The 23812-nt window shown below is 43.4% G+C and overlaps 2 protein-coding genes across 2 annotated transcripts in view; both read left to right on the forward strand.

Moving 5' to 3' along the window:
* LOC310670884 (C-type lectin domain family 2 member D-like) overlaps positions 1-23812 on the forward strand; it is a 291130-nt gene that overhangs the window by 260079 nt on the left and 7239 nt on the right. The gene's annotated exons all lie outside the window — the stretch shown is intronic.
* Positions 1482-22050, forward strand: LOC310670497 (vomeronasal type-2 receptor 26-like). Its single transcript, XM_083425944.1, has 5 exons — positions 1482-1554; positions 13581-13872; positions 17322-17549; positions 19335-19461; positions 21051-22050. Exons 1-5 carry the CDS (start codon positions 1544-1546, stop codon positions 21953-21955), a joined length of 1563 nt encoding a protein of 520 aa, XP_083282070.1. The 5' UTR covers positions 1482-1543; the 3' UTR covers positions 21956-22050.

A 23812-nucleotide genomic window follows, 5' to 3' on the forward strand; every position in this document is an offset into this window, starting at 1 on the left:
TTATTGCTTTATTTATTGCTAAAACAACAAACTAGGACTGAGCTCCTCTATTCATCGTCCTCCCCAGAAGATGGAGTTGCCCGGACTGAGCTCCTCCCCCTCCCCCAGCACGGAAGCCCCCACTTTCTCTTCCAGTATCTTTCACATCTCAGCCACTTTTGAGATCCTACGAGATTTGGGAGAGAATGTTTCCCACATTCCAACGTCTGCCTTCCGCTGCTAACTGTTCTCTCCCTATGCCTGCTTCTTCTCCTCCTGTCAGCATCTGAGCTTCGCTGACAATGAGCCCTAAGTGAAAGAAAACACTACATGAACACAAAACCTTACAGTCGACCCCTAATATTGATATATAAAATTTGATTTAAAAATTCACCTACAATGGCTCTCTTTCCCTCTCCCTCTTACCTGCCATGGGCTTATGCTCAGAAAATCCACTCTTCTGTCTTCTGCAGGCATCACGTGGCTAGATACAGATGTGACGAGCGCATGGAAGGCACGTGCCACAACATAGACTGCGTTATAAACATTGTAGCTCTCAGCAGACATTCTTTTCTCAAGCCAAAGTATGGGGAAATCGTCAAGCTTTCTCTTCCCCACACATCTTTTCCAGGTTTTTCTTGACCATCTGTGGTTGGAATCAGAGCAATCAAATGCTTCTGACCAAAACTGATCGAGGAAATATTCATCTTGAATCAATAGGTGGTCTTGGAATTTTGACCTCTTGTTTGTTTGGGTGGTAAAGGACAATGCACCGTGGAAGGATTTGACATCCCAGAATGCAAAAGATGTGCTTAAGGTGAAACCCCACAGAGCTGTGGAGACCCAAACTTTCCCTACAGGGGTCCGTTCTCCTTCTTCAATCCTGTTCAGTATGACAGGCAACAGACACATGGAGTCAGCATCCCCAAAGTAAATGAGCACGTTAGCTTTTCTCTGTGTAAGGTGTGCTTCCAAATAGGAAGGTTTTCTGCGTAAAACATGAACTCCACCAGCAATTAGTTGTTGAATCCTATCTGTGAAGGCTACACAAATGCCGTTCGCAAAGAATACTGTCTTCATGGTTCTCACAAACCAATCTCCACCATCATGCTTCGGAGCAATGAGACCGACCCACATCCACCTGAAATGGAGGAGCATTTTCACTATTCCCATGTACTGTTGAGTTTCCTTTGGGCTCATCCAGTAGGAAGAGGGAAACTGGGATTTATCATTCAGAATATTGTTGACAAAGCCATAAGTGAGCTAGTAAGAAAAGGAATCAATGTTTAGTGTGGGAAATAATGCTCAGACATTGCCAGCCTAAAACAGCTTCTGCTTAGCTGTACAACCTTATACATGTCACACTGAGTTCAGTTGAACCTTCTCCCAGCTAAGTGGATACCAAATTATTGACATTTCTTTCCAATCATCCTATGCTTGACTACTTTTGCAGAGCTGTTTCTGGAGTACAGCCTTGCACCTGTGCTCTGGACAAACTTTCCCAAACCGAACTCGTTTGGCTCCATTTTACTTGCTGACACACCGAACAATCAAGTTCTTACAGATGCAGGCCAGGTATTATGTGGCACCTGTACAAATAAAGTTCAGTTCTGCCAATCAAAGGGGTCCGGTGGGGATGCATGGGGTGCGGCAATCTTGTAGGAAAACTGGTCCCAGGTTTTTGAGGAAATAAAGTGGAGAAGCAAATAACAATAAGAATTCTCCCATTTCACTTTGTTAGATGCTACTTGGGGAGGGCATGTTGATGTGTCACTTGCAATGCAGCCTGCCTCTGTGTTCAGGGTTCCAGCCAGTCAGACACAATCTTTTCCATGGATGCTAACACACACACCCACCCCACAGGTTTTCTAACCCCACACCCACTCTTGAACAATCAGCTGGCATTCCAAAGCCCCATAGCAGGTTCAGACCTCCTTTAGCAATTTCTGTATTTGTGTGGCCAGGCATCCCCCACCCCCCAAAAATATATCATCTAGCACCATGAAAAAATGAGACATGACCACTTGCATTTGGGTCAAATCAGACCAAAACTTTATTGATTACAGGTGGAAGAGGCATTGTAGGCATTGTTGGAAACTAAAATGGCAGCTTCCACTTAAATGCCCTGGAACATTACAAGCTTAGGGGCATTTCAGAGTTTAGCCAGAAATGTAAATGGCGGCTCCAAGCTACTCTGGGGCCCACAGTGATGCTGCTGCTGCCATCCACTGCTGCCCAGTGCCAGAACTCATGTGGTTCTGCTTTGATGAGAGATCTCTCTCATGCTGACCCTGAGGAGAAAACCCATCCTTCAATGCCTGTTATGTCCATACCTGAGGGACCTTGTAAACATCTAGCATGGTTGCCATCTGGAAAAAGGTTTCAAAGCCCCCTCCTTGAATAACAGCCAGGAGCTTTCCTTGCCTCCCACACTTGAAATTAGGGACCGTCCAATGTCCGGTAGAGAACAGGTCTATGGTGGCTTCATAAGTATTCCTGACACTGAAGCAGTTTTCATAGATGCTGTAGCCAAGGGTGATATTGGGTAAGAGCTCGGGGTTTTCATTGATCTCATTAATGGCAAAAAGGATAGCCAGGGCATGCTGGTAGTTCCTTTCCAACAGTCTGGAATGAAAAACAATTAGAATGTTTCATATAATCATAACTGTCAGCTCCTGTGGTGTTTCATAATACCAGGAGAGGAAGGAGAAATATTGTTCTGTAATTCTCCATGACTTAGTTATATCTCTGATTAAAGTTTCAACCAACAGGCAAGTAATAATCAAGGGAAGTAATAGTGCCACTGTATTCTGCTCTGGTCAGACCTCACCTGGAGTACTGTGTCCAGTTCTGGGCACCACAGTTCAAGAAGGACACTGACAAACTGGAACGTGTCCAGAGGAGGGCAACCAAAATGGTCAAAGGCCTGGAAACGATGCCTTATGAGGAACGGCTAAGGGAGCTGGGCATGTTTAGCCTGGAGAAGAGGAGGTTAAGGGGTGATATGATAGCCATGTTCAAATATATAAAAGGATGTCACATAGAGGAGGGAGAAAGGTTGTTTTCTGCTGCTCCAGAGAAGCAGACACGGGGCAATGGATCCAAACTACAAGAAAGAAGATTCCACCTAAACATTAGGAAGAACTTCCTGACAGTAAGAGCTGTTCGACAGTGGAATTTGCTGCCAAGGAGTGTGGTGGCGTCTCCTTCTTTGGAGGTCTTTAAGCAGAGGCTTGACAACCATATGTCAGGAGTGCTCTGATGGTGTTTCCTGCTTGGCAGGGGGTTGGACTCGATGGCCCTTGTGCTCTCTTCCAACTCTATGATTCTATGATTCTAATATGCAACCATCTATATATACAAGAAAAAGACAGATCTCTTTATATATATATATATTGGTAGTGTGGCTAATTGGAGCTATATCAGTTTCCCCGAAACTTTAAGATACTTCTCTACTTCTTCAAATACTAAAGAAATGCTGTATTTGGAACATTTATAAAAAGAACAGTCCTTTAGAGAATGCTTCCCTCTGCCTTCCCCGCAAAACATGGCAAGCCAGGAAAGAGTTAATTAACTATTAATAAACTATTAATAAATTGATACCTACAAGCATCTATCAAGTTCAATCTATATATGATTTCACACTAAGGTGTTTAAAGGGATTTATAGATAAGATGGAAAATATGGTAATTTCTGCATTGTATGATTAATATCCAGCAATTTATGGGTTGTTTTGTGCTCATTTTATACCTGGATTTTTCTCCCAATATTTATCTCTATAAATCAGTACAACTGATTATGTCCTACTGAACACAAAGGAACTTACTTCCAAGTAAACAGTCACAGTGAGGTTTGCTTCCAAGTGCAGATGGGAGAGAAATTGTATTAAACAGAGGGGGAAATGTGGAGAAGCAAACTTATAAATGGAAAAAGGAGAAACTGAAATTGCCAGGTTCACGCAACCCTATTTCCAAGAACACTGTAATCAAGTAACTCTCTGTGACTTCTTTTCAAATGTGTTGCTGTGTAGAGTCCTTCTGATCAGGACTGTAGCCAGCCAGTCATGCCCCTTTCCTAGATATGCCAGTCAATCCCTCCAACAGTTTTACCAACAGCACTCTGCCTGCATTCTGTGTCCACTAAGCTTTCCTTTTTTAAAAAATAAAATAAAACGTGTTTTTCCAAATGTCGGGATTCACCCAAGCCAAATGAAACCTTCCATTATGTCTAAATGGTGTTGTTTTCTCTATATAAGAATCTAAACTCAGAGAATGAGTTCCCTATTAGCACAACCCTCAAAGCAGTTTACAGGGACGGCAGTTGCATGGAAGATCAGAATTGGCTGAGGACAATTAAAAGCTTAAGAGCAAACAACACTTACGGGAAGAAGTCGCGGACAGGGTTAGACCTGAAAGCATGTGTCGGGTACACAGCTGTCCTCACAGGTATAACTCCACTAATAAAGTAGTCTCCTGGTCTGTAATAATTATTTGGAGACATTCGTAGGCTCGAGAGATCTCTGGGTCGGTTCATTGCTAGCCCCAAGTGCAAATGAAGCAATAGCAGTAGCAGCAGAGTCATTTTCGACAGAAACAAGCAACCTAGAGGCACCCTCCAATCTGCAAAGAGAAACAGAATCGCCTTGCAAGCCTCATCCTATGCTTGACTTTGCAGAGGAAGATGCCAAGTCTGGCTTGTGTGTTAAAGGAGTTGTAATGAAACATCAGACTATCAGACTATGTCTGTTGGTCTAAATCCCAGCGCTCATCCTTACTAGCCCACTAAATATATTCATGTTACTCTCTTTCCAATTTTGGAGCAAGAAGGTATTAGTGATTCTTGGTTCCTTGGTGGTGGTGGTAGTAGTAGTATTGACCTCCAAAGTCACCTATGGGAAAACCCTGTTGAATTTTGATCACAGGAACACAAAATCAATCACAATGATTTTGATAATTGCAGGGGACCTATAATCACCTTCTCTGAGGGTACACTTTCTCTGAGGGTACTTGCGCAGGTGCACAGCAGAAGAAAACATCTGCAAAAGTTCAGCCTGAGCTATGTCATGCGTTCTAACTAAACAATTGACAGGACAGAAAACTTGGACTAATGTTTATTGGAGGTGTCAGTAACTTTGACCCTCCAGACTTCTTTCATAAATATGTGAATTCCCTTTTTGATACAACATACGTAGGTCCTCTTTATTTTTCTTTGTGGTCCTTCTTCACCCCTGATGTGCCAGATTCTGGAAGGTGCTCAGCTCTCGAGGTCAAAGGAGCCTTTAAAAGAGGGTGTCTGGTTTGCATGAGAATTGAAAAGTTAACCCGGTGTTTCTCAAACAATGGTCTAGGACTGAATAGTCCCAGGCCTGGTTTTGGTATGGAAACTGCCTTGATTGGCCTGTATGATGACTTCTACTGGGAGAGAGATGGAGGAGCATGTCACAGTTAATTATTCTTCATCTCTCAATGGCTTTCAATACCAAATGTGTTCTGCTGGAGCAGCTGTCCAAGATGCTGATGGGCAGCACTGCTCTGTGGTGGTTCAGGTCCTACCTAGATGGTCATTTTGAGAGGATGGTGCTTGGGGCATATTTTTGGCCCTGTGTGTGGCCCTGTGGAGCCTCCAATGTGGGGTTCCACAGGGTTCAAGTTGATCCCTCATGCTGTGCAAAATGAAAGTGAAACCACTGAATGAGGTCATCCAGGGCTGTCTTTAGCAGATGCGGTGCCGGGGTGCAAAGCTGCGCACTGCCAGCCATTGGGGGGTTGCGCAACTCTCCCCCATGCCGCTGCAGGAGAGCAATCCCTGCGGAGGCTTGGGAGGCAACTTCACGCCCGCCAACCATATGGTTGATGGGGGTGCAGCTGGCAGGCATGCAGGAAAAGGGGAGGCCGCTGGCAAAGCCGCGCAGCTCCCCCACTCGCTGGGGTGTCCCTGAGAAGCCGACGCCCTGGCGCAACGCACCACTAAGCCGTATGGGAAAGACGGCTCTGGGGTCATCAGAAGTTTTGGAGCACTTTGTCAGCAATGTGTTGATGACACACTACTTTACATCTGCAGGTGTGACAGAGGAAATGGTAGATCAAGGTCTTGCTTAGCATTTGACTGGATGAGAACCAATAAACTGATGCTTAATCCAGACGAGACTGACGCACTGTTAGTGGGTAGTTCCCTAGATTGGATTGATGGGATGTGGCCTGTTCTGGATGGGGTTACACTCCACCTGAAGGAGCAGCTCCATAGCTTGGAGGTACTTCTGGGTCCATTGTGGTCGCATGAGGCTGAAGGGACCTTGGTGCTGCAGAGTGCCTTCCACCAGCTTCTATTAGCTTCAGCTGGTGTCCCAGCTGCACTGCTATCTGGATGGAGATAGCTTAACTTCCATTGTCTAATCTCTAGTTTTGTTGTTATTTAGTTGTTTAGTCGTGTCCGACTCTTCGTGACCCCCTGGACCAGAGCACACCAGGCCCTCCTGTCTTCCACTGCCTCCCACAGTCAAATTCATGTTCGTATTGTGAATTTGGTCACATTTCCTAACCAAACTGCCGTAAGAGTGAAAGTGGGAAGTTGGAGACCCAGGAGTCCTCAGGTGTAGAGATGACCATCGACGAAGAGGCCACTGTGTGGCCCAAATGGTTCAACCAGGTGGGGAGTGTATTTGTGTTTTGTGCTGTCCTGTAGTAGCTGGGAACACAAGCTGAGAGCTGGAAGATGTACATTTCAAATTAAAAGTAAATGTAAAAGCTGGTCTCAGCTGCAACCTCACATTTGTTATTTAAATATAATAATGCTGTATGATTACTGGGGGTACGCAGGGGTACACATACCCCTAAACATTTTGTGAATCTAAGTTTGGTCTCAATGAGAAGCAGTATTTCAATGTGAGTAGGAAAATGAGAGTACCCCCAAACATTTTTTTTAAAAAGAAAAAAGCACTGGATATAGCCAGTGTGGTATAGTGGTTAAGAGCGGTGGACTCGTAATCTGGTGAACTGGATTCGCTTCCCCACTCTTCCACATGCAGCTGCTGGGTGACCTTGGGCCAGTCACACTTCTCTGAAGTCTCTCAGCCCCACTCACCTCACAGAGTGTTTGTTGTGGGGGAGGAAGGGAAAGGAGAATGTTAGCCGCTTTGAGACTCCTTTGGGTAGTGATAAAGCAGGATATCAAATCCAAACTCCTCTTCTTTTAAGGCAAGAATGAGGAACCTGATCCAGTTGCTCTGGTCCATCATTTGCTTCAGGAAGCAAAGGGGGATTTCAGTTTTCTAAGACACAAACCCATCAGAGCAGAATGGTATACCGGTAGTACCTACAGAGAATGCAAGAGCTCCTAAAATGCTGTTTGTTTTCTTGATGCCCTTTAGACAAGGCCCCATTCCACATGTTCAGAAAGCTGCCAGCCTGGATCCAGCAAAGTGGTGCTAGAAGGACAGCAAATTTGCTGCTTTAAATGTGCCCCATGCCTAGAAGGAGCCATATCTAGTCACACAGGTAGAACAGCTTTGTGTGTTTTTTTAAAATAATTTTTATTAGCCGACCAATCAAATCAAATCACATCACATCTATTCCAAATTACAAAGCCGAATTTTAAATTTTTGTTGAGGAGACCCATATTTCAAGTTCCGAAGGGGGATTCTGATCATCTTCTTGCTACTGCGTTAATATCCAAATCAGTCCAAATAATGTTCATAATTCTATCCAGTCTTATCTTGCTGTTTCCACATCTCATCCTATTCGTATTTTTTTTCTTTATGATCTCTTCTGATAATTTCCTTAAGCAGATAAACACCAATTATAATCCTGTGTGAATTTTTCCATTCGTCCAATCCTCATATCAAGATGGTTTCCATATATCATCACTTTCATAAATAACATCGCTCTTTCCATCATTCTCTCAAATCTGTCGCTCTTAAGCCCCTCTGAGGAGTCTCATCCACAATATAAAAACAGCTCTGTTCCTCCTCCCACACTTAAGTCCTCCGACAGAACTTGCCAACATGGCGACGGTATTTTTAACTGCGTCATTCCAAAGCTCTTATATTTTCCATGATCTTCTTGAAACATGCTTTGGTTAGAAAATAATCTCCACACAGTCATAAATCCACAGCTTAAGTCATTAAAATGGCATTTCTGACTTGTGTGTGGGGGGGGTGGGATTCTTGGTTAATCACATAGAGGAAAGAAAGGAAAGATTCCCCCCCTCCCCCATCCAGTCCCTTTGCCATACCGAGCCTTGGTGATCTTCTCATGATTTATTCTTATTCCCCCGACCCGTCTTGTTTATCAGAGATCTCTTCCGTTAGCAGTCTTTACTCCCCCTCCTTCCTTGAAATATGTGCAATTCGCTTCCTCCTAATTGTTTCTTTTGAAGTTATTGCAGCTAGAGACGCAGATCAGAGACGCCGTCCAGGAGCGCCGAGATCCACAGGAGGGCTTTCTGACTAGTGCCCCCATCCCCACAAATTCGGGGGGTGGTGTAGGGCACAGCAGGCAAGGGCAGCACCCCCACAACCTTGGGGGGGGGGTAGGGAGGCTATTTACTCCCATCACAGCCTCCTAATTACCTCATGTGGGTCGGAGAGATGTTATTGTCAGCCATCTTCCGATGCGCCCCTAGTGGCCCCTCAGGTAAAACAGCTTTGAAGGAACAGCAGGCTCTGAGGGATGAAGAGCAGATTCACTGTGAATGTACCAGTAATCATGCTAGGTCTAAAAAGAGACATTTGGAAAGAAATCTCAAGGTTTGTCATGAGTGTTTCAGTGGTGCTACACTGCTAATCACAAAATGGCAATGGCAGAAAAACTGTGCATAGACTTCACCCCACTTTGATTTGCAGTCATGACTTGTAAATCTGGATCAGACCTGATTCATTCCAGACCTGATCTGACCTGCACTGAATTCAAATCCAGATTGTGATTCAGTAAATACAAATCTCCTGAAAAGCCAATTGACTTGCACCTCAAAACCAAAATGGCCATCGATTTCTTCTTTTTTAAAAATAGAGACATAAAATTTTGAGCCACAGCAGCCCCTGCACAGGGGATTAGCCAACAATCGAAACCTCATCTATACCCTCCTTGTTTCTCTACTGCTTTCCTTTTTGTCCTCCTTTCTTTTCATCGGCCAGCCTCAAAAGGTCATCTGCCTTCTCCACCAAACCATCTTCAGCATCATCTTCTCGGTCGCTGTCTCTTCTGTGCTGGCAAAGACTGTGGTTTTGGCATTCATGGCCACCAAACCAGGGAGCAGCATTAGCAAGTGGGTGGGAAAGAGTTTGGGGAATGGTATTGTCCTCTTTGGTTCTGCCTTTCAGTTTGGAATCTGCATTGCCTGGATTGGAATGTCTCCCCCCTTCCCACAACTGGACATGGATTCCCAAGTCACACAGACAATTCTGCAGTGCAATGAAGGGTCTATCACCATGTTTTACTCTGCCCTTGGCTACATGGGCCTTCTGGCTGCCATCTCTTTTACTGTGGCTTTCCTAGCCAGGAAGGTGCCTGGCAGTTTCAACGAAGCCAAGTTTATCACCTTCAGCATGCTGGTGTTTTGCAGTGTTTGGGTCTCCTTTGTGCCAACTTACTTGAGCACCAAGGGCAAATACATGGTAGCCGTGCAGATCTTCTCCATCTTGGCTTCCAGTGGTGGGCTCCTGGGTTGCATCTTCCTTCCCAAATGCTACATCATTGTCCTAAGGCCTGATTTGAATACAAAGGCACACTTAATGATGAGAAGGAAAGATTAAGGTTGTGTCTTTTTTTAAAAAAAATAATAATTTTATTGAATGATTTTATGTTACAACCATACAACCATACAACATTACAACCATACAACCACTAAATATAATTGAGAAATAAAAATTACATACATCAATATTTGTTATTTACCATCTTATTTCCTTCCAAACACACATATGTACAGACACCCCCCCCAAAAAAATTGACAATAAGGAAAGTAAATATTTCCCCCCTTTTATCTTACAAAATCTTTTCTTCAATTTTGACTTCATGCAGTGGCGTAGCGTGGGGGGTGCAGGGGGGGCCGGCCGCACCGGGCGCAACATCTGGGGGTTAGGGTTAGGGGGTGCAAATCCACGGGTTAGGGGGCGCAAATTACTTGCCCTGCCCCGGGTGCTGACAACCCACGCTACGCCACTGACTTCATGTCAAGTCCCTTCACATATGTTTTATCTTACAATTGAATGTTCACAAAACAATAAACCTTTCTGTATAAATTTTCCAATACATTCTGAAAGATTGTTGTGTCAAATGTATTACTCAGCTAAATTTCAGAACTATGTTTGTGTATGTAGACTTTCAGACTTTTTCAAAACTTTTATTATTCTTATTATTATCATGGATTAGCCATCTTCCTTCGAAGGAATGTCTCTGAGTACATGCCATGTCATGATGATGATGATGAAGAGGAAGAAGAGGAGGAGGAGGAGGAGTTTGGATTTGATATCCCGCTTTATCATTACCCTAAGGAATCTCAAAGCGGCTCACAATCTCCTTTCCCTTCCTCCCTACAACAAACACCCTGTGAGGTGCGTGAGGCTGAGAGACTTCAGAGAAGTGTGACTAGCCCAGGGTCACTCAGCAGCTGCATGTGAAGGAGCAGGGAAGCGAACCCAGTTCACCAGATTACAAGTCCACCGCTCTTAACCACTACACCACGCTGGCTTTCTGGAACTGCTGGTTTTGGGGGCATTCAAAAAAGAGGTTTAGATTCAACAGCAGCCAGGCTGCTGATCTCTGCCTACCAGCTCTGTTCTATAAGTGATGGGGGTGGGGGGGTCTTTATCACCTTGTAAGAACTCCACATTAAGTGTTGTAGTTTTTGCACTTCCTAAAAATTACAGAAATTCTCTATTCCTCCTACAAGGAATGTAGACAGATAGAGATTTTCAGTCCATTCAAATTAGACTGGGGGGTCCTGAAAGGAGGGACCTGTTTTTTGTGTGGCAGTGATACTACGCTGTAAACTCTCATCTATAGCACTGGTGCTTTATAAATATAGTAACAATTTTGACAGATAAAAGCCTTCAATTTAAAAGAAAAGGGGCGAAGTTCTTCACGTTTATTTATCCTCCACCCTCAAATGTAAATTCTATGTTCAGAATTGTCTCTTAACTGCTGCACAATGGAAGCAGTAAAGATTCAACACAGTCTCACACGTCGTTCTCACAATTTAGACTCTGTAGTTATACTTTCTCTTGGTTTTTTCAGCTCCTTTCTCTAAGGACAATAACAGTTAAACTTTTTATATTGTGGAGGCACGGGACACCTTGGTGCACACTGACAACCTTCTTTTTCAGGAGCCAGTGGTGACAAAGGAAACTGCTTCCCAGGGTTGTCCAAAGGCATTTTTCTGCCTTAGGCAGAATACAAGATGACACTTATGGTCAGTTGATAGTCGCCCACAGCTCCGCTAAACATGGTCCAAGTTCAGTGCCCTTTCAATTGTCCCTTAGGAAAGCATGACATGACTTGGGTGAACTTTTGCAAACATGTTTTCTCCTGCCGCGCACCTGTGCATTTGCCTCAGAGAGAGCAGGCAAAGAGGTGATTATACATCCCCTGCAATTATCAAAATCATTGTGATTGATTTGTGTCCCTGTGACCAGAATTCCACAGCATTTTTCCAGAGGTCACTTTTGAGCATTATCAATAAATAAAAATAATTCGAACCCAAAATCATCAATCATTTCTTCCACCAAATTTGGATAGATAGATATATATGGCTAATAAGGATGGGGACTTGGATAAGCAGAGATGGTCTGTGGGTCTGATGTTGGACTGCATCCCCATTAGCCTAGATGACAGACTTTGAAGTGAGACACAGGATGAGGCTTGTAGGCGGTTTTATTTCTTTCTTGGCAGATCTCTCTACAAATTTATTGGTATAATAAAGTCAATTGAAGGGGGGTGTCTGTTGTATGCTTGGGCCTAAAATGATGCTGCCGCTGTTATTGTTTCATTTGCACTTTGGGTTAGTGATGAGCGTAGATGCAGATATCTCAAGCCTACGAATGTCTCCAAATAATTATTACAGACCAGGCGATTACTTCATTACTGGAGTTATACCGTTGAGGACAGCTATCTATCCAACACATGCTTTCACATCTGACCCTGTCTATGACTTCCTCCCGTAAGTGTGGCTAGCTTTTGCTTTTTCTCAGCTATTTCTGGTCTCCCCTGCAGGATTCTAACATGAGCTGCAGACTCCCAGGTCCTCAATTTCAAAATATTTTTTGCAAGGTGCCTTGGGTAGCAACCAACTCACTCATAGCTATGAATGGCGGCTGCCCCAATGGTCCCAGTTTTCTGGGCACAGATGCAGTTTTCCAACACCTACTCTTGCAAAATCGCTTTCCCTTCTTTGCTGTTTGCTGAGATTTAGAAGAAGCTGCTTCAAAGTACTAGTCCAAGTTTCTTGAGGTGCCCTTTTCCTTCAGGAACTCTTGAACAGGGATGTGCTCAGTAGAACAGCATCTGCCTTGCATGCAGAATGCCCCAGCTTCAGTCCCCAGCATCTCCAGGAGCCAGTCCTCTTGAAATCTAGGAGGGCAACTATGTCAGTGCTGATTATACAGAACTGGATGGAGTAATGCTCTGATTCATTATACATAAGCTTCTGAACACCTGACGCTTTGTGAAGTCTACATTTGTGAACCCTAAATTTAGCTGGCACTCTAAATCAGTTTCGCCCCGACTTGGTTAATTTTAACTGACTTTATGCTGTAACCCATTACCCCACTCTTGTAGTATATAATGACTGAGAAAAAAGTGACTTTTTAAAAAGTCACTTTTCTGAGTATTCTTATTAATATTATTAATTCTATACTACCCTATACCCAAAGGTCTCAGGGCGGTTCACATAAAATATCAAACACATCAAGTCAAAACAAAACCAACAACCCAATAACACGCCCCCCCCCCCAAAGGAGCCAGCATTCTTCAAAAGGGTATAGGATGCAGATCAAGTCCGGCAGGCCTGGTTGAAAAGGAACATTTTTGCCTGGAACCTAAAGGTGCATAGTGAAAAAAATAGAAGAAATAAGTAAATGTGAGGTAAAAGTGTATTTAACAGATAATGTACAATGAAAATGTTTGGAGGTCTTTTTTAGAACTTCAACTACTTTTTCTTCTTCTTTCTTTTATTTTCTTTTATTTATTTTCTTTCTTTCTTTCTTTCCTTCTTTCTTCATAAATTGTAGTGTCATGTGTATTGTGAGGTATACAAAGTATCTTTGCTTCAGTTGCCACCATTTTCTTTTTTTTTTTGTTACAAACAAAAACAGAGAGTGTTCTATAAATGTATATTTTTATAAATAAGAAAGATTAAATTGGAGGGGAAAGAAAGTAAGAAACCCTAACGTAGCCAGGGCAGGGTTTTTCTCTTTCTTGCTATGAGACATCTACAAGACGAAGCTCAGGTCTGCTTCATACATTTTTAAACTAGTGGAATAGACATGTTTTCAGGTCTTCCTTCCAAGTAGGTCACTCATAGTCACTGGCATTTTGGGGGGCTGGGGGGAGAGCAGGACTGGAACATACCATATTACCAGTTGATATGCCATTTGCTTTTCATTCCAGGATAGTGGAGATAAACTATCAGCACGTCCTGGCCATCCTGTTTGCCATTAAAGAGATCAATGAAAATCCTGAGCTCTTACCCAATATCACCCTTGGCTACAGCATCTATGAAAACTGCTTCAGCGTCAGGAGAGCCTATGAAGCCACCATAGACCTGTTCTCTACCGGACATTGGATGGTCCCTAATTTCAAGTGTGGGAGGCAAGGAAAACTCCTGGCTGTTATTCAAGGAGGGGACTTTGAAACCTTTTTCCAGATGGCAACCATGCTAGGTGTTTACAAGGTCCCTCAGGTATGGAGACAGGTTGCTAACCATGCCACACATGTATAGAGATACAAAGGGAGTCTTTTTCTCAGGGTCAACTCCTTGGTTGAGAAATTCATTGGTATAGTATCCCCCTCCACAATAAGCTGTTGTACTGATGGGCTTAGCTGGTGGTGAGCAGCAATGGTGGTGCTACTGAGAACACCAGAATAGGTTGGTTGGAGCCAGTATTTAGATTTTCTGCAGTCCCCTACTTCAGCAGCACACTGCATTGTGCCTTGGGTATTTGGGGAAATTTAGATGGAGACTGCTATTGGAATTTCCTACGATAATCCATATTGATAATGCATCAGGCCACTTAAGAGCACTACAGGAAATGTGAATAGAGCGAGGTTGGGAAAAGATGGGAGGGGATATAATTCTGCTCAAAATTCCTCCATCCTTGGCTGCTAATGGAAGTAGGAAGGGAATTATGATGTGCATGGGGCCTGCAAAACAATGTTGCAATAGTGCTGGTGTGTGCAAACCATGAATAAGATTGTGGAAGCAATGATTCAAAAGCAGGTCAATCAGTTGCCGCCACCCCAGGCTCACTTACCTGGGAGTAAGTCCAATCAAATTCCCCAGAACTTACAGTGAGTAGATGTTTGGAACATTGCATTCTTCAGTGGAAACCATTTTTCGGCTAACAAATGTCCACATTATATTGAATGTTAAGTATTTATTGCTTTCCTCCTAGCTCACTTATGGTTTTGTCAACCATATTCTGAGTGATAACACCCAGTTCTCCTCTTCCTACTGGATGAGCCCCAAGGAAACTTCACAATACATGGGGATAGTTCAGTTGCTCCTGCATTTCAGGTGGATATGGGTCGGTCTATTTGCTCCAGATAATGATGGTGGAGATCACTTTGTGAGAACCATGAAGGTAGCATTCATTGAGAATGGCATCTGTGTAGCCTTCACATACAAGATTCCAATAGTATATTCTATTAACATCCGTATTCCAAGAAGAGCATTCAACGCTTTCCGAGCACATATTATGCAGAGAAAAGCCAATGTGATCATTTATTATGGTGATTCTGACTCAATGTTTCTGTTGCCTCATGTCCTAAGCAGAACTGAAAGAAAATTCAGTGCTCCTATAGGGAAGGTTTGGATCTCCACCGCTCTGTGGGGCTTCACCTTAAGCACATCTTTTCAATACTGGGATGTCAAATTCTTCCATGGAGCTTTGTCTTTTGTCATCCAAACAAACCAGCGGACAAAATCCCAGGGCCTTTTCTTGACTCAAGATGGGCATTTCCTGGATCATATTTGGTCCGACACGTTTGACTGCTCTGATTCCAACCAGAGATGGTCACGGAAAACCTGGAAAAGATGCCTGGGGAGAGGAAAGCTGGAAAGCATTCCAACATCTTGGCTTGGGGACGGTATGTCTGCTGAGAGCTACAATGTGTACAATGCTGTGTACACTGTGGCGCATGCTTTCCATGCTCTGATCACATCTGTATCTAGCCGCATGATGACCACAGAAGAAGACAGACTGGATCTTCTGAACGTAGAGGCATGGCAGGTGAGAAAGAGTGAGAGCCATTGAAATGGCAGCTGAAATGCATAGCCTGTGTTTGTTGTTGTCATGCACCATTTTCTTCTGCTTTGGTTCTGGGAACCCTTTAAGCAGCGTGATGCTGCTCGCTGTCCCACTACTGAGGGGCTGCATTGGACTGGAAGGGCACATGTTTTGCATGCAGAAGTTGACAAGTTGAAGCTTTGGCATCACCTCTTTAAAAGGATCCAGACAAGGATGTGATGGGAAAGAGAGTTGGCGACCCACTGCCACTTAGAACCAGCAATATTGGACTAGAAATTGTAGATGTGTTCAGTATGTGTGTTGTGTATATACATGCATATGTGTGAATGTGCATGTTGAGTATCTGACTGTGTGTGGTGCGAGAGTGTGTGGCGGGACTCTACCTTCCCACTCACTCACTTCTATTATGGACCTGCCTACCATTGGCATCTAGCTCCCGGAAAGTCGGTCACATTGCTGCCCACTCTTGAGCAAACACTCTGATCTATGGCATAAGACACTTTGATCTATTGGGTTCAAACCCAATAGGCAGGTGTCAGGCTTCAGGGAATTGGCTTCCTCCCCCCTTTGGCAGTAGATAAGCAGAAAAAAGGGAAAGGATTCTTCTTACCAGTTAGAAACTTTAATGATCACAGCAAGAGAACAAACAATCCATTTCCTAGGAATGACGGTGCTCCCAATTAAGGGTTTCACTCACTTCCTCCCTAGTCACCCATGTCACTACTGCAATTTGATGTTATTTTAAACAGATTTTATTAATTTTACACATTAGTATTCAACACATTCATCATATAAAAGAAAAATAATAAAAGAATCAAATTCCCACCCATGTCTTCCCTCAACTTCCCCTTCTGGTTTTTTAAATATTTGCTGCTTCTGCTTAATTTATTTTTCCTTATTTTTGTAATCTTTTCACTAAATGCTCTTATATTCTTATCATTTTTATACCATACCTTCTTTCAAGTTAGAACCTCCATTTCATTAATTTACAGATTATTGTTTTTTAACCTTTACATTTGTTTTCTAAATTGTAAATGTTTACTCAAACCGTGCAAGTGAGTTAATTTCTTTACAATATTTCTGTAAATACAGCATGAATGGTTCTCCATTTTTTAAAAAGGTCTCTATTGTCACTGTCTCTAAGTTTTCCCGTAAGTTTCGCCATTTCTGCATATTCCATAAATTTAACTTGCCATTCTTCTTTTATTGGTATCTTGTCATCTTTCCATTTTGGGGCTAGTAGAATCCTAGCCGCCCTTGTAGCATACATAAATAACTTCTTTGGGGTTTTTGGCAGTTCCTATCCTATAATACTTAACAAAAATGCATCTGGCTTTTTAACAAAAGTTATCTTGAACATATTTTTCAATTCATTATAAATCATTTCCCAATAATTTTTAATTTTGGGTGGAGATGTTCACAAAAAACGCTCAACAATTTTGTCTAGATTTTCAGTTTGGGGAATATGGCAACCCTACGTACAGGGAGATTTGGCCAAATGACCTGCTCCCAGTGGAGGCTGGCAGGAAAGAGGCAAGGACAAAACAGGGAAAGAGGCAGTAGGAAACCACCTTTGTAGATTAGTAGTTTGGGTCAGAGCATTCAAACCTCTCGCTATGTATTTGTTTGGTTTATCTTGGCACACTAACTGTGCATTGAGGCAGATAGTCATGGTGGTTGGACATGAACTACCACATGAAAGAACAAGACCCAAGTTTTGAATTACACAGGCTTCAGAAAATCCCCTCATCCAATGTTTCCTACAGATTTTGGACTTCCAAATAGTTAATTGCACTGGGATGCTTCATGGCAAGTGATTCATAAATGAATAGAACGAAATAAAACAGTTTAATTATCCATCTTGAAATTACTGCTCCTCTAGCTTCACCCTTTTCTGAGAAGCACCCGCTTCAACAGCACGACCATGGACGAAGTGTATTTTGATGAAGATAGGGAGCTGGTAGCTGACTATGGTATTGTGAATTTGGTCACATTTCCTAACGAAACCGCCATAAGAGTGAAAGTGGGGAAGCTGGAGACCCAAGCCTCCTCAGGCCCAAAGCTGACTATTCATGAGGAGACCATCGTGTGGCCCAACAGGTTTAATAAGGTGGGGAATGTACACGCATTTTACAAGCTGGTGTAATGTAGTAGCTAAGTGTGGACCCTGTGAACCGAAGCCTCTCCAGATAACATTCATCCTTTTATCCCTTATTGATCCATGAGATCCTTACAATCTGTGAGAAAGTTTCTCCTGCGAGTTTCAAAGATGTCAGAAACCTGCTCTGGAGCAGGACTTTGAATGTGGCTGTCCTTGTGGAATGGCGTTCCTGTCAATCTCTGCATTTTCTGGAAGCAACTGAAGACATTTTGGTTCTGACAGGCTTTCCCAGATGACAAATTGGTCTTTGCCATGAGTCTGTATTGTTTTAGCTTTGTTTTAAATGCATTGGCTGCTTTAATTGCACATCGCCTTGAGATGATTCTCTAGAACAGTGTTTCCCAGCCTTGGGTCTCCAGCTGTTTTTGGACTACAACTCCCATCATCCCTAGCTAGCAGGACCAGTAGTCAGGTTCTAGAAGGTGATTCATAAATTAATCAGAAAAATTAACAATAATAAGAAAATTAACAACGAACTCTGTCAGTGGTCTCATTCAAATCACTGTCTCACAGCCTCTCATTTGCAATACAGGGGTTAAAATACTGTGTCATAAGTTCTGCAGATAAGATTAGAAGAACCACTTTACAGCATCTTGAACATTAGCAAATAAATTGCCAGCTAAGATTTTGTAGACTAGAGTCCACCTCAACTTGTAACACTCTGGGGGAAGTGCTCTGACAGTGCCAGCTCTACTATTGGGCAAAATGAGACAGTCGCCCCATTCACTGGGTGCTAACAAGTACAGGGTGGTGTCAAGGCGATGGAGGAAAGAGCTATGTGTTCCACAGTTCTCTAGGCTACTCTTCTGCCCTCAGGTGTGGGGGAAGATGCTGTCCCACAACAAACAATGAAGCAAAATTCAGCTGCCAGTCCAGCATGTGTAATGGAGTGGAGCAAGTTTGTTCCATCAATGGATGCTGGCCATGATAATGATGTGCCTCCACGGTTGGAAGAGGCAACAGTGCTTCTGGGTATCTGTTGCTGGAAGCTACAGGAGGGAAAGATGCCCTTGTGCTTAGGTCCTGCTTGCTGGCTTTCCACAGGCATCTGGTTGGCCTCTTTGGGAAGAAGGTATTGATGTTTCGCAACTTTGACCTGTTGCAGGATCTTAGCCAGATCCAGTTGAATATAGCAGAGCATATGCAGCCTTCCAGAAGCAATCAGCTGCAGGCAGGAAGGCTGAAGCAGGAACAAGACGCTGCTACTAGTAACTTGGTTACTTAGAGGTGTTTATTATTTACAGCAGACTTTACAAGTTACTATATACAAGATACAGACATGGGTCTTAAACTCTCTCTCTTAACAAACTCCAAATGACTCTCAGAACACCACACTGACCAACCAACTATCCAGCCAAGGAAGGACATGAGTCATCATGCCTAAGTGGTGACCTCAACCAATACAGAGTTGCATCCAAGGTCCCATATCTCTAGGCAGAATAACTCCCTCTGCTCAGTCTCCTTGGCCTTTGGCCAACTCTTAATTGCCTCTGTGGGAAGCTGCATGTAGACAAAATCCCAACAGAAGGATGCTGCACAAGATGGGCCATTGACCTGATCCTGCATGCTGTTCTTGTATTCTTATGTCCAGTTCTTCATGGCAGCAAAATGGCTTGGACAGGCCTTGTTCTTGTTACACAAGACACAGGCCCATCAGAATAAATCAGACGATTTATTCTCTACAGACAAAGCAGAACCTCCTCATACACTCTTTGTTTTCTTGATTCCCTTCAGACCAAGCCTTGTTCTACTTGTACAGAAAGTTGCCAGCCTGGCTCCCACAAGGTGGTGCCAGAAACAAAGCCCGTTTGCTGCTATAAATGTGTCCCATGCATGGAAGGAACCATTTCTACTCACACAGGTAAACGGCTTTGGGGAAGCAGCAGCTTCATTGTGAACGTAGTAATGCTAGGCCTGGAAAGAAATGTTTGCCAAGGAGAATCATAGAATTGTACAGCAGTCGTCTTTGCAAAATCCAGATCCAGAATTTCAAGATGCAGATTTCCACAGAACAGTTACTTTTTAAATTTCGGTTCTGGTGAAACAGTTTCAGGGCAATCATCTGTCTGATGCACTGCTTAGGAGCAGAGACCCAAATGGGCTCAAGTTCAACCTTACTCCTCTACTAGGTGCTTGCAGGGAACCTTTGCTAAACCACCACTTTTAGTCATCCGACTTCCTGATACCATCTTGGCTTTGAGGCCTGGATGACCTTCTCCCTGCCTTGCAGGCCTTTTCCCACCTGGTCTGGCCGGGCTTGGACTGACTCCAGCTACAAAAGCTGAGGCTGCTGAACAGGCTCTAGGGTTGAGGTATCGCTTGCTGCCATCATTCATATCAATTTCTTGTGTCTTTATTTTTAGATCTTACTGTGATTTAATGTGGAAATTGTTCATATTCCTTGGGTATATTTTGATGTGTTTTCTTTATTGTTAACAACTATCTTTCTTACCATTTGAAATTATGTAATGTGCTACATGTTGCAAGCTGCCTTGATCACGGTTTTAACTATGGAAAGGCAGCATACACATAAAATGATGTGTATATGTATGAGTTGACCATGATGCATGGTACTCAGTTTGGAAGATGCCTCAGTCATTTCTCATAACCGAATCTCTTGTCCCAAGCCCATCATGCTCTTCTCATGAGTTGTGGTTCAGCACTGCTACCCACAATATTGCAATGGTATAAGGGCCTGGCTTCTAGTACTATTTAACTTCCACAACAAAGTGCATCACAGGATCGGGCTGTCAAAACATATGGTTCAAGTAGTCCTTTTTTCAGCTCTGAAATAATAATAATAATAATAATAATTATTATTATTATTATTATTATTATTATTATTATTATTATTTATACCCTGCCCATCTGGCTGGGTTTCCCCAGCCACTCTGCAGCATATGTCTTGACCGTATCCAGCTCAACACCACTCCATTATCTGATAAGTACCGTATTTTTTGCTCTATAAGACTCACTTTTTCCCTCCTAAAAAGTAAGGGGAAATGTTTGTGCGTCTTATGGAGTGAATGCAGGCTGTGTAGCTATCCCAGAAGCCAGAACAGGAAGAGGGATCACTGCTTCTGCTGAGCAGCGATCCCTCTTGCTGTTCTGGCTTCTGAGATTCAGAACATTTTTTTTCTTTTTTTCCTCCTCCAAAAACCAGGTGCATCTTATGGTCTGGTGCGTCTTACAGAGTGCAAAAATACAGTAACTATTTTCCCTGCACTTCAGCTATGATCCTATGACTCCTGATTCCTGATTCCCTAGATCTGACAGGCTCCAGAAAACTGATTTCATGCTGTATCCGTGAGAAAGGTTCATTAGGAACTTCGAGAGAGAGAATGTTGAATAAAACTATTACAAAAAGAAAATGCTACATTTTGCAAGGAATGTTTTAACAAGGAAAATATTTAATGTTTGGGGTATTGAAATATTTTTTCTTTCTTTCAGATGCAGATCACTGCCTTGCATGTCTAGAAGATCAGTACTCAAACAATGAGAGGGATGAGTGCTTCCCCAAAACTATAGTCTTCCTCTCCTATGAAGAACCACTGGGGATTACCTTGGCTTTCTTTGCCCTACTCATGTGTCTAGCCACAGGTTTCATTTTGGGGATTTTCATTAAGTACCAAAGCACTCCACTTGTTAAAGCCAACAACCGAAACCTCACTTACATCCTCCTTGCTTCTCTCCTGCTTTCCTTTCTTTCTTGCCTTCTGTTCATTGGCCAGCCTCAAAAGGTCACCTGTCTTCTCCGCCAAACCATCTTCAGCATCATCTTCTCGGTCGCTGTCTCTTCTGTGCTGGCAAAAACTATAACTGTGTTGTTGGCATTCATGGCCACAAGACCAGGGAACAGCATCAGGAAGTGGGTGGGAAAGAGTTTGGCAAATGGTATTGTCCTTTTTGGTACTTTGATTCAGTTGGGCATCTGCATTGCCTGGATCGGAATGTATCCCCCCTTCCCAGAACTGGACATGGATTCCCAGGTCACACAGACAATTCTGCAGTGCAATGAAGGGTCCATCACTATGTTTTACTCTGCCCTTGGCTACATGGGCCTTCTGGCTGCCATCTCTTTTACTGTGGCTTTCCTCGCCAGGAAGCTCCCTGGAGGTTTCAATGAAGCCAAGTTTATCACCTTCAGCATGCTGGTGTTTTGCAGTGTTTGGGTCTCCTTTGTGCCAACTTACTTGAGCACCAAGGGGAAATACATGGTGGCTGTGCAGATCTTCTCCATCTTGGCTTCCAGTGGTGGGTTACTGGGCTGCATCTTCCTTCCCAAATGCTACATCCTTGTACTGAGGCCTGATTTGAATACAAAAGAGCACCTGATGTTGAAAAGCAAAGATTAAGGTTGTGGTAAAGCAAGGGGGGAGTGAAACCCTCTCAAAGAATGGGATGTGAAAATGCTCAGTTAACTTTTTTTACTTACTCACATGGGAAGCCAATTCCCACCCAACCCAGCATATGAAATGCTACGTTACCACAGCAGACAGCAGATGGCTCGCTGATTTCTGCTAAGCTGATTTATTATTTTAGTGAGGTATATGTGGGTGGTTGGGATCCTAACCACCTTGTATAAACTGAAGTAGATAAGGAACAATCTTACCTGAAAGTGCTATAATTTATAGTTCAAATACTTTTCTTCTTCCACATCATATTGAATTACAGATTTCAGGCTTCCAGGCACCAACTGAGGTAAATTAGTTAAATGTCTTTTACTTAAAGATGCACACTGTGTTAAGATCGACACTGCCATCTGCAGGAAATACATTAAACTGTCTGCTTTTTCATCAATAAAATGCAGTCATACCTCGGGTTACAGATGCTTTAGGTTGTGGTTTTTTCTGGTTGCAGACTGCTGAAACCCGGAAGTACTGGAACGGGTTACTTCCGGGTTTCGGCTGTTGCGCATGCGCAGAAGTGCCAAATTGCAACCCACGCGTGCACAAACTCATGCCGCTGTGGGTTGCAGATGCTGCGTGTTGCGGATGTGCATCCTGCATGGATCATGTTCGCAACCCAAGTGTCCACTGTATTTGGAATGCAACTGCAAAATAGACACACAATGCTCTCGAGTGGTGCCTAAAGTATGACATAAAAGGAAGTGGGGTGATTTCAAAGAGTAAGTGGGGGGAAGAAATGCCTCCCGCAGTTTGGTCAAACTCATGCTTTGAGAACACTGTCTAACCATCTCGTCCTCTGTCGTCCCCTTCTCCTTGTGCCCTCCATCTCTCCCAACATCAGGGTCTTTTCCAGGGAGTCTGCTCTTCTCATGAGGTGGCCTCATGAGAAGCCTCAGCTTCACAATCTGTCCTTCCAGCGAGCACTCAGGGCTGATTTCCTTCAAAATGGAGAGGTTTGATCTTCTTGCAGTCCATGGGACTCTCAAGAGTCTCCTCCAGCACCATAATACAAAAGCATCAATTCTTCGGCGATCAGCCTTCTTTATGGTCCAGCTCTCACATGCCTACATCACTACTGCAATTTGCTATATGTTAGGCTGCCTTTGAAGATGGTTCAGAAATGGATGCTGGTGCAAAATTCAATTGCCAGATGTCAGAAGTCCAGGTCCCGGCTTGATAACAAAGTAAGCATAGGTAATTAAAAAGGACAATTTATTGCAAAAACAAACAGATAGCTCTGGATGGCTCTAACAAAGCCGCCAACATTATCACTCAACATGACTCTTCTGAAGACTCCTTCCGGTTCCTACAGAAGATATTGAACCTTTGCCCCTTAAGTCTCTTGTTTTGCTTCCTGTCCAACAGCCCTCCCATTCACCAACTCTTCGGACTTATTGGATCAGCTCTAATCTCTTCCTGTTCTGCAAGACTGTCTCTGTGTCTGTATGTACCTGTTTGAGCATCCTGAAAGCTTTGGCTGTGTTCCAGCCCACTCTCAATTGTTCCCTTGGCAACCAGCCATCCAAGGTCAGAGGGAGTCAATGTTGGCAGCTCTAGCCTATGCTCAGCTTGTGTCAAATCTAAACCTCTCTGTTCCTGCCCGTATTCTGCAGCTGGCTGTAAAGTTCCACTTGGAGCTAGATCATTCCTGACACCAAGTTGTTGACTTGGGCAGGGCAGTCTGAACATAGGACACCACTGCCAGCATGACTGCACTAGCTATCAATTAGTTTCCAGGTTCAATTCAAATGCCAGTTTTGACCTATTAAAGCCTTATGTAGCTCAGGACCCCACAATCTCAAG

Source organism: Podarcis tiliguerta (genome assembly GCF_965153285.1).
Source record: "Podarcis tiliguerta genome assembly, chromosome: 2".
Lineage (NCBI taxonomy): Eukaryota > Metazoa > Chordata > Lepidosauria > Squamata > Lacertidae > Podarcis > Podarcis tiliguerta.

Excerpts from the sequence above, each read along its gene's own strand:
- LOC310670497 (XM_083425944.1), top strand. Across the intron at positions 13,873-17,321 it reads GTGTTTACAAGGTCCCTCAG|CTTCACCCTTTTCTGAGAAG; the intron begins GTATGGAGACAG and ends CTGCTCCTCTAG. Across the intron at positions 19,462-21,050 it reads AACCATTTCTACTCACACAG|ATGCAGATCACTGCCTTGCA; the intron begins GTAAACGGCTTT and ends TCTTTCTTTCAG.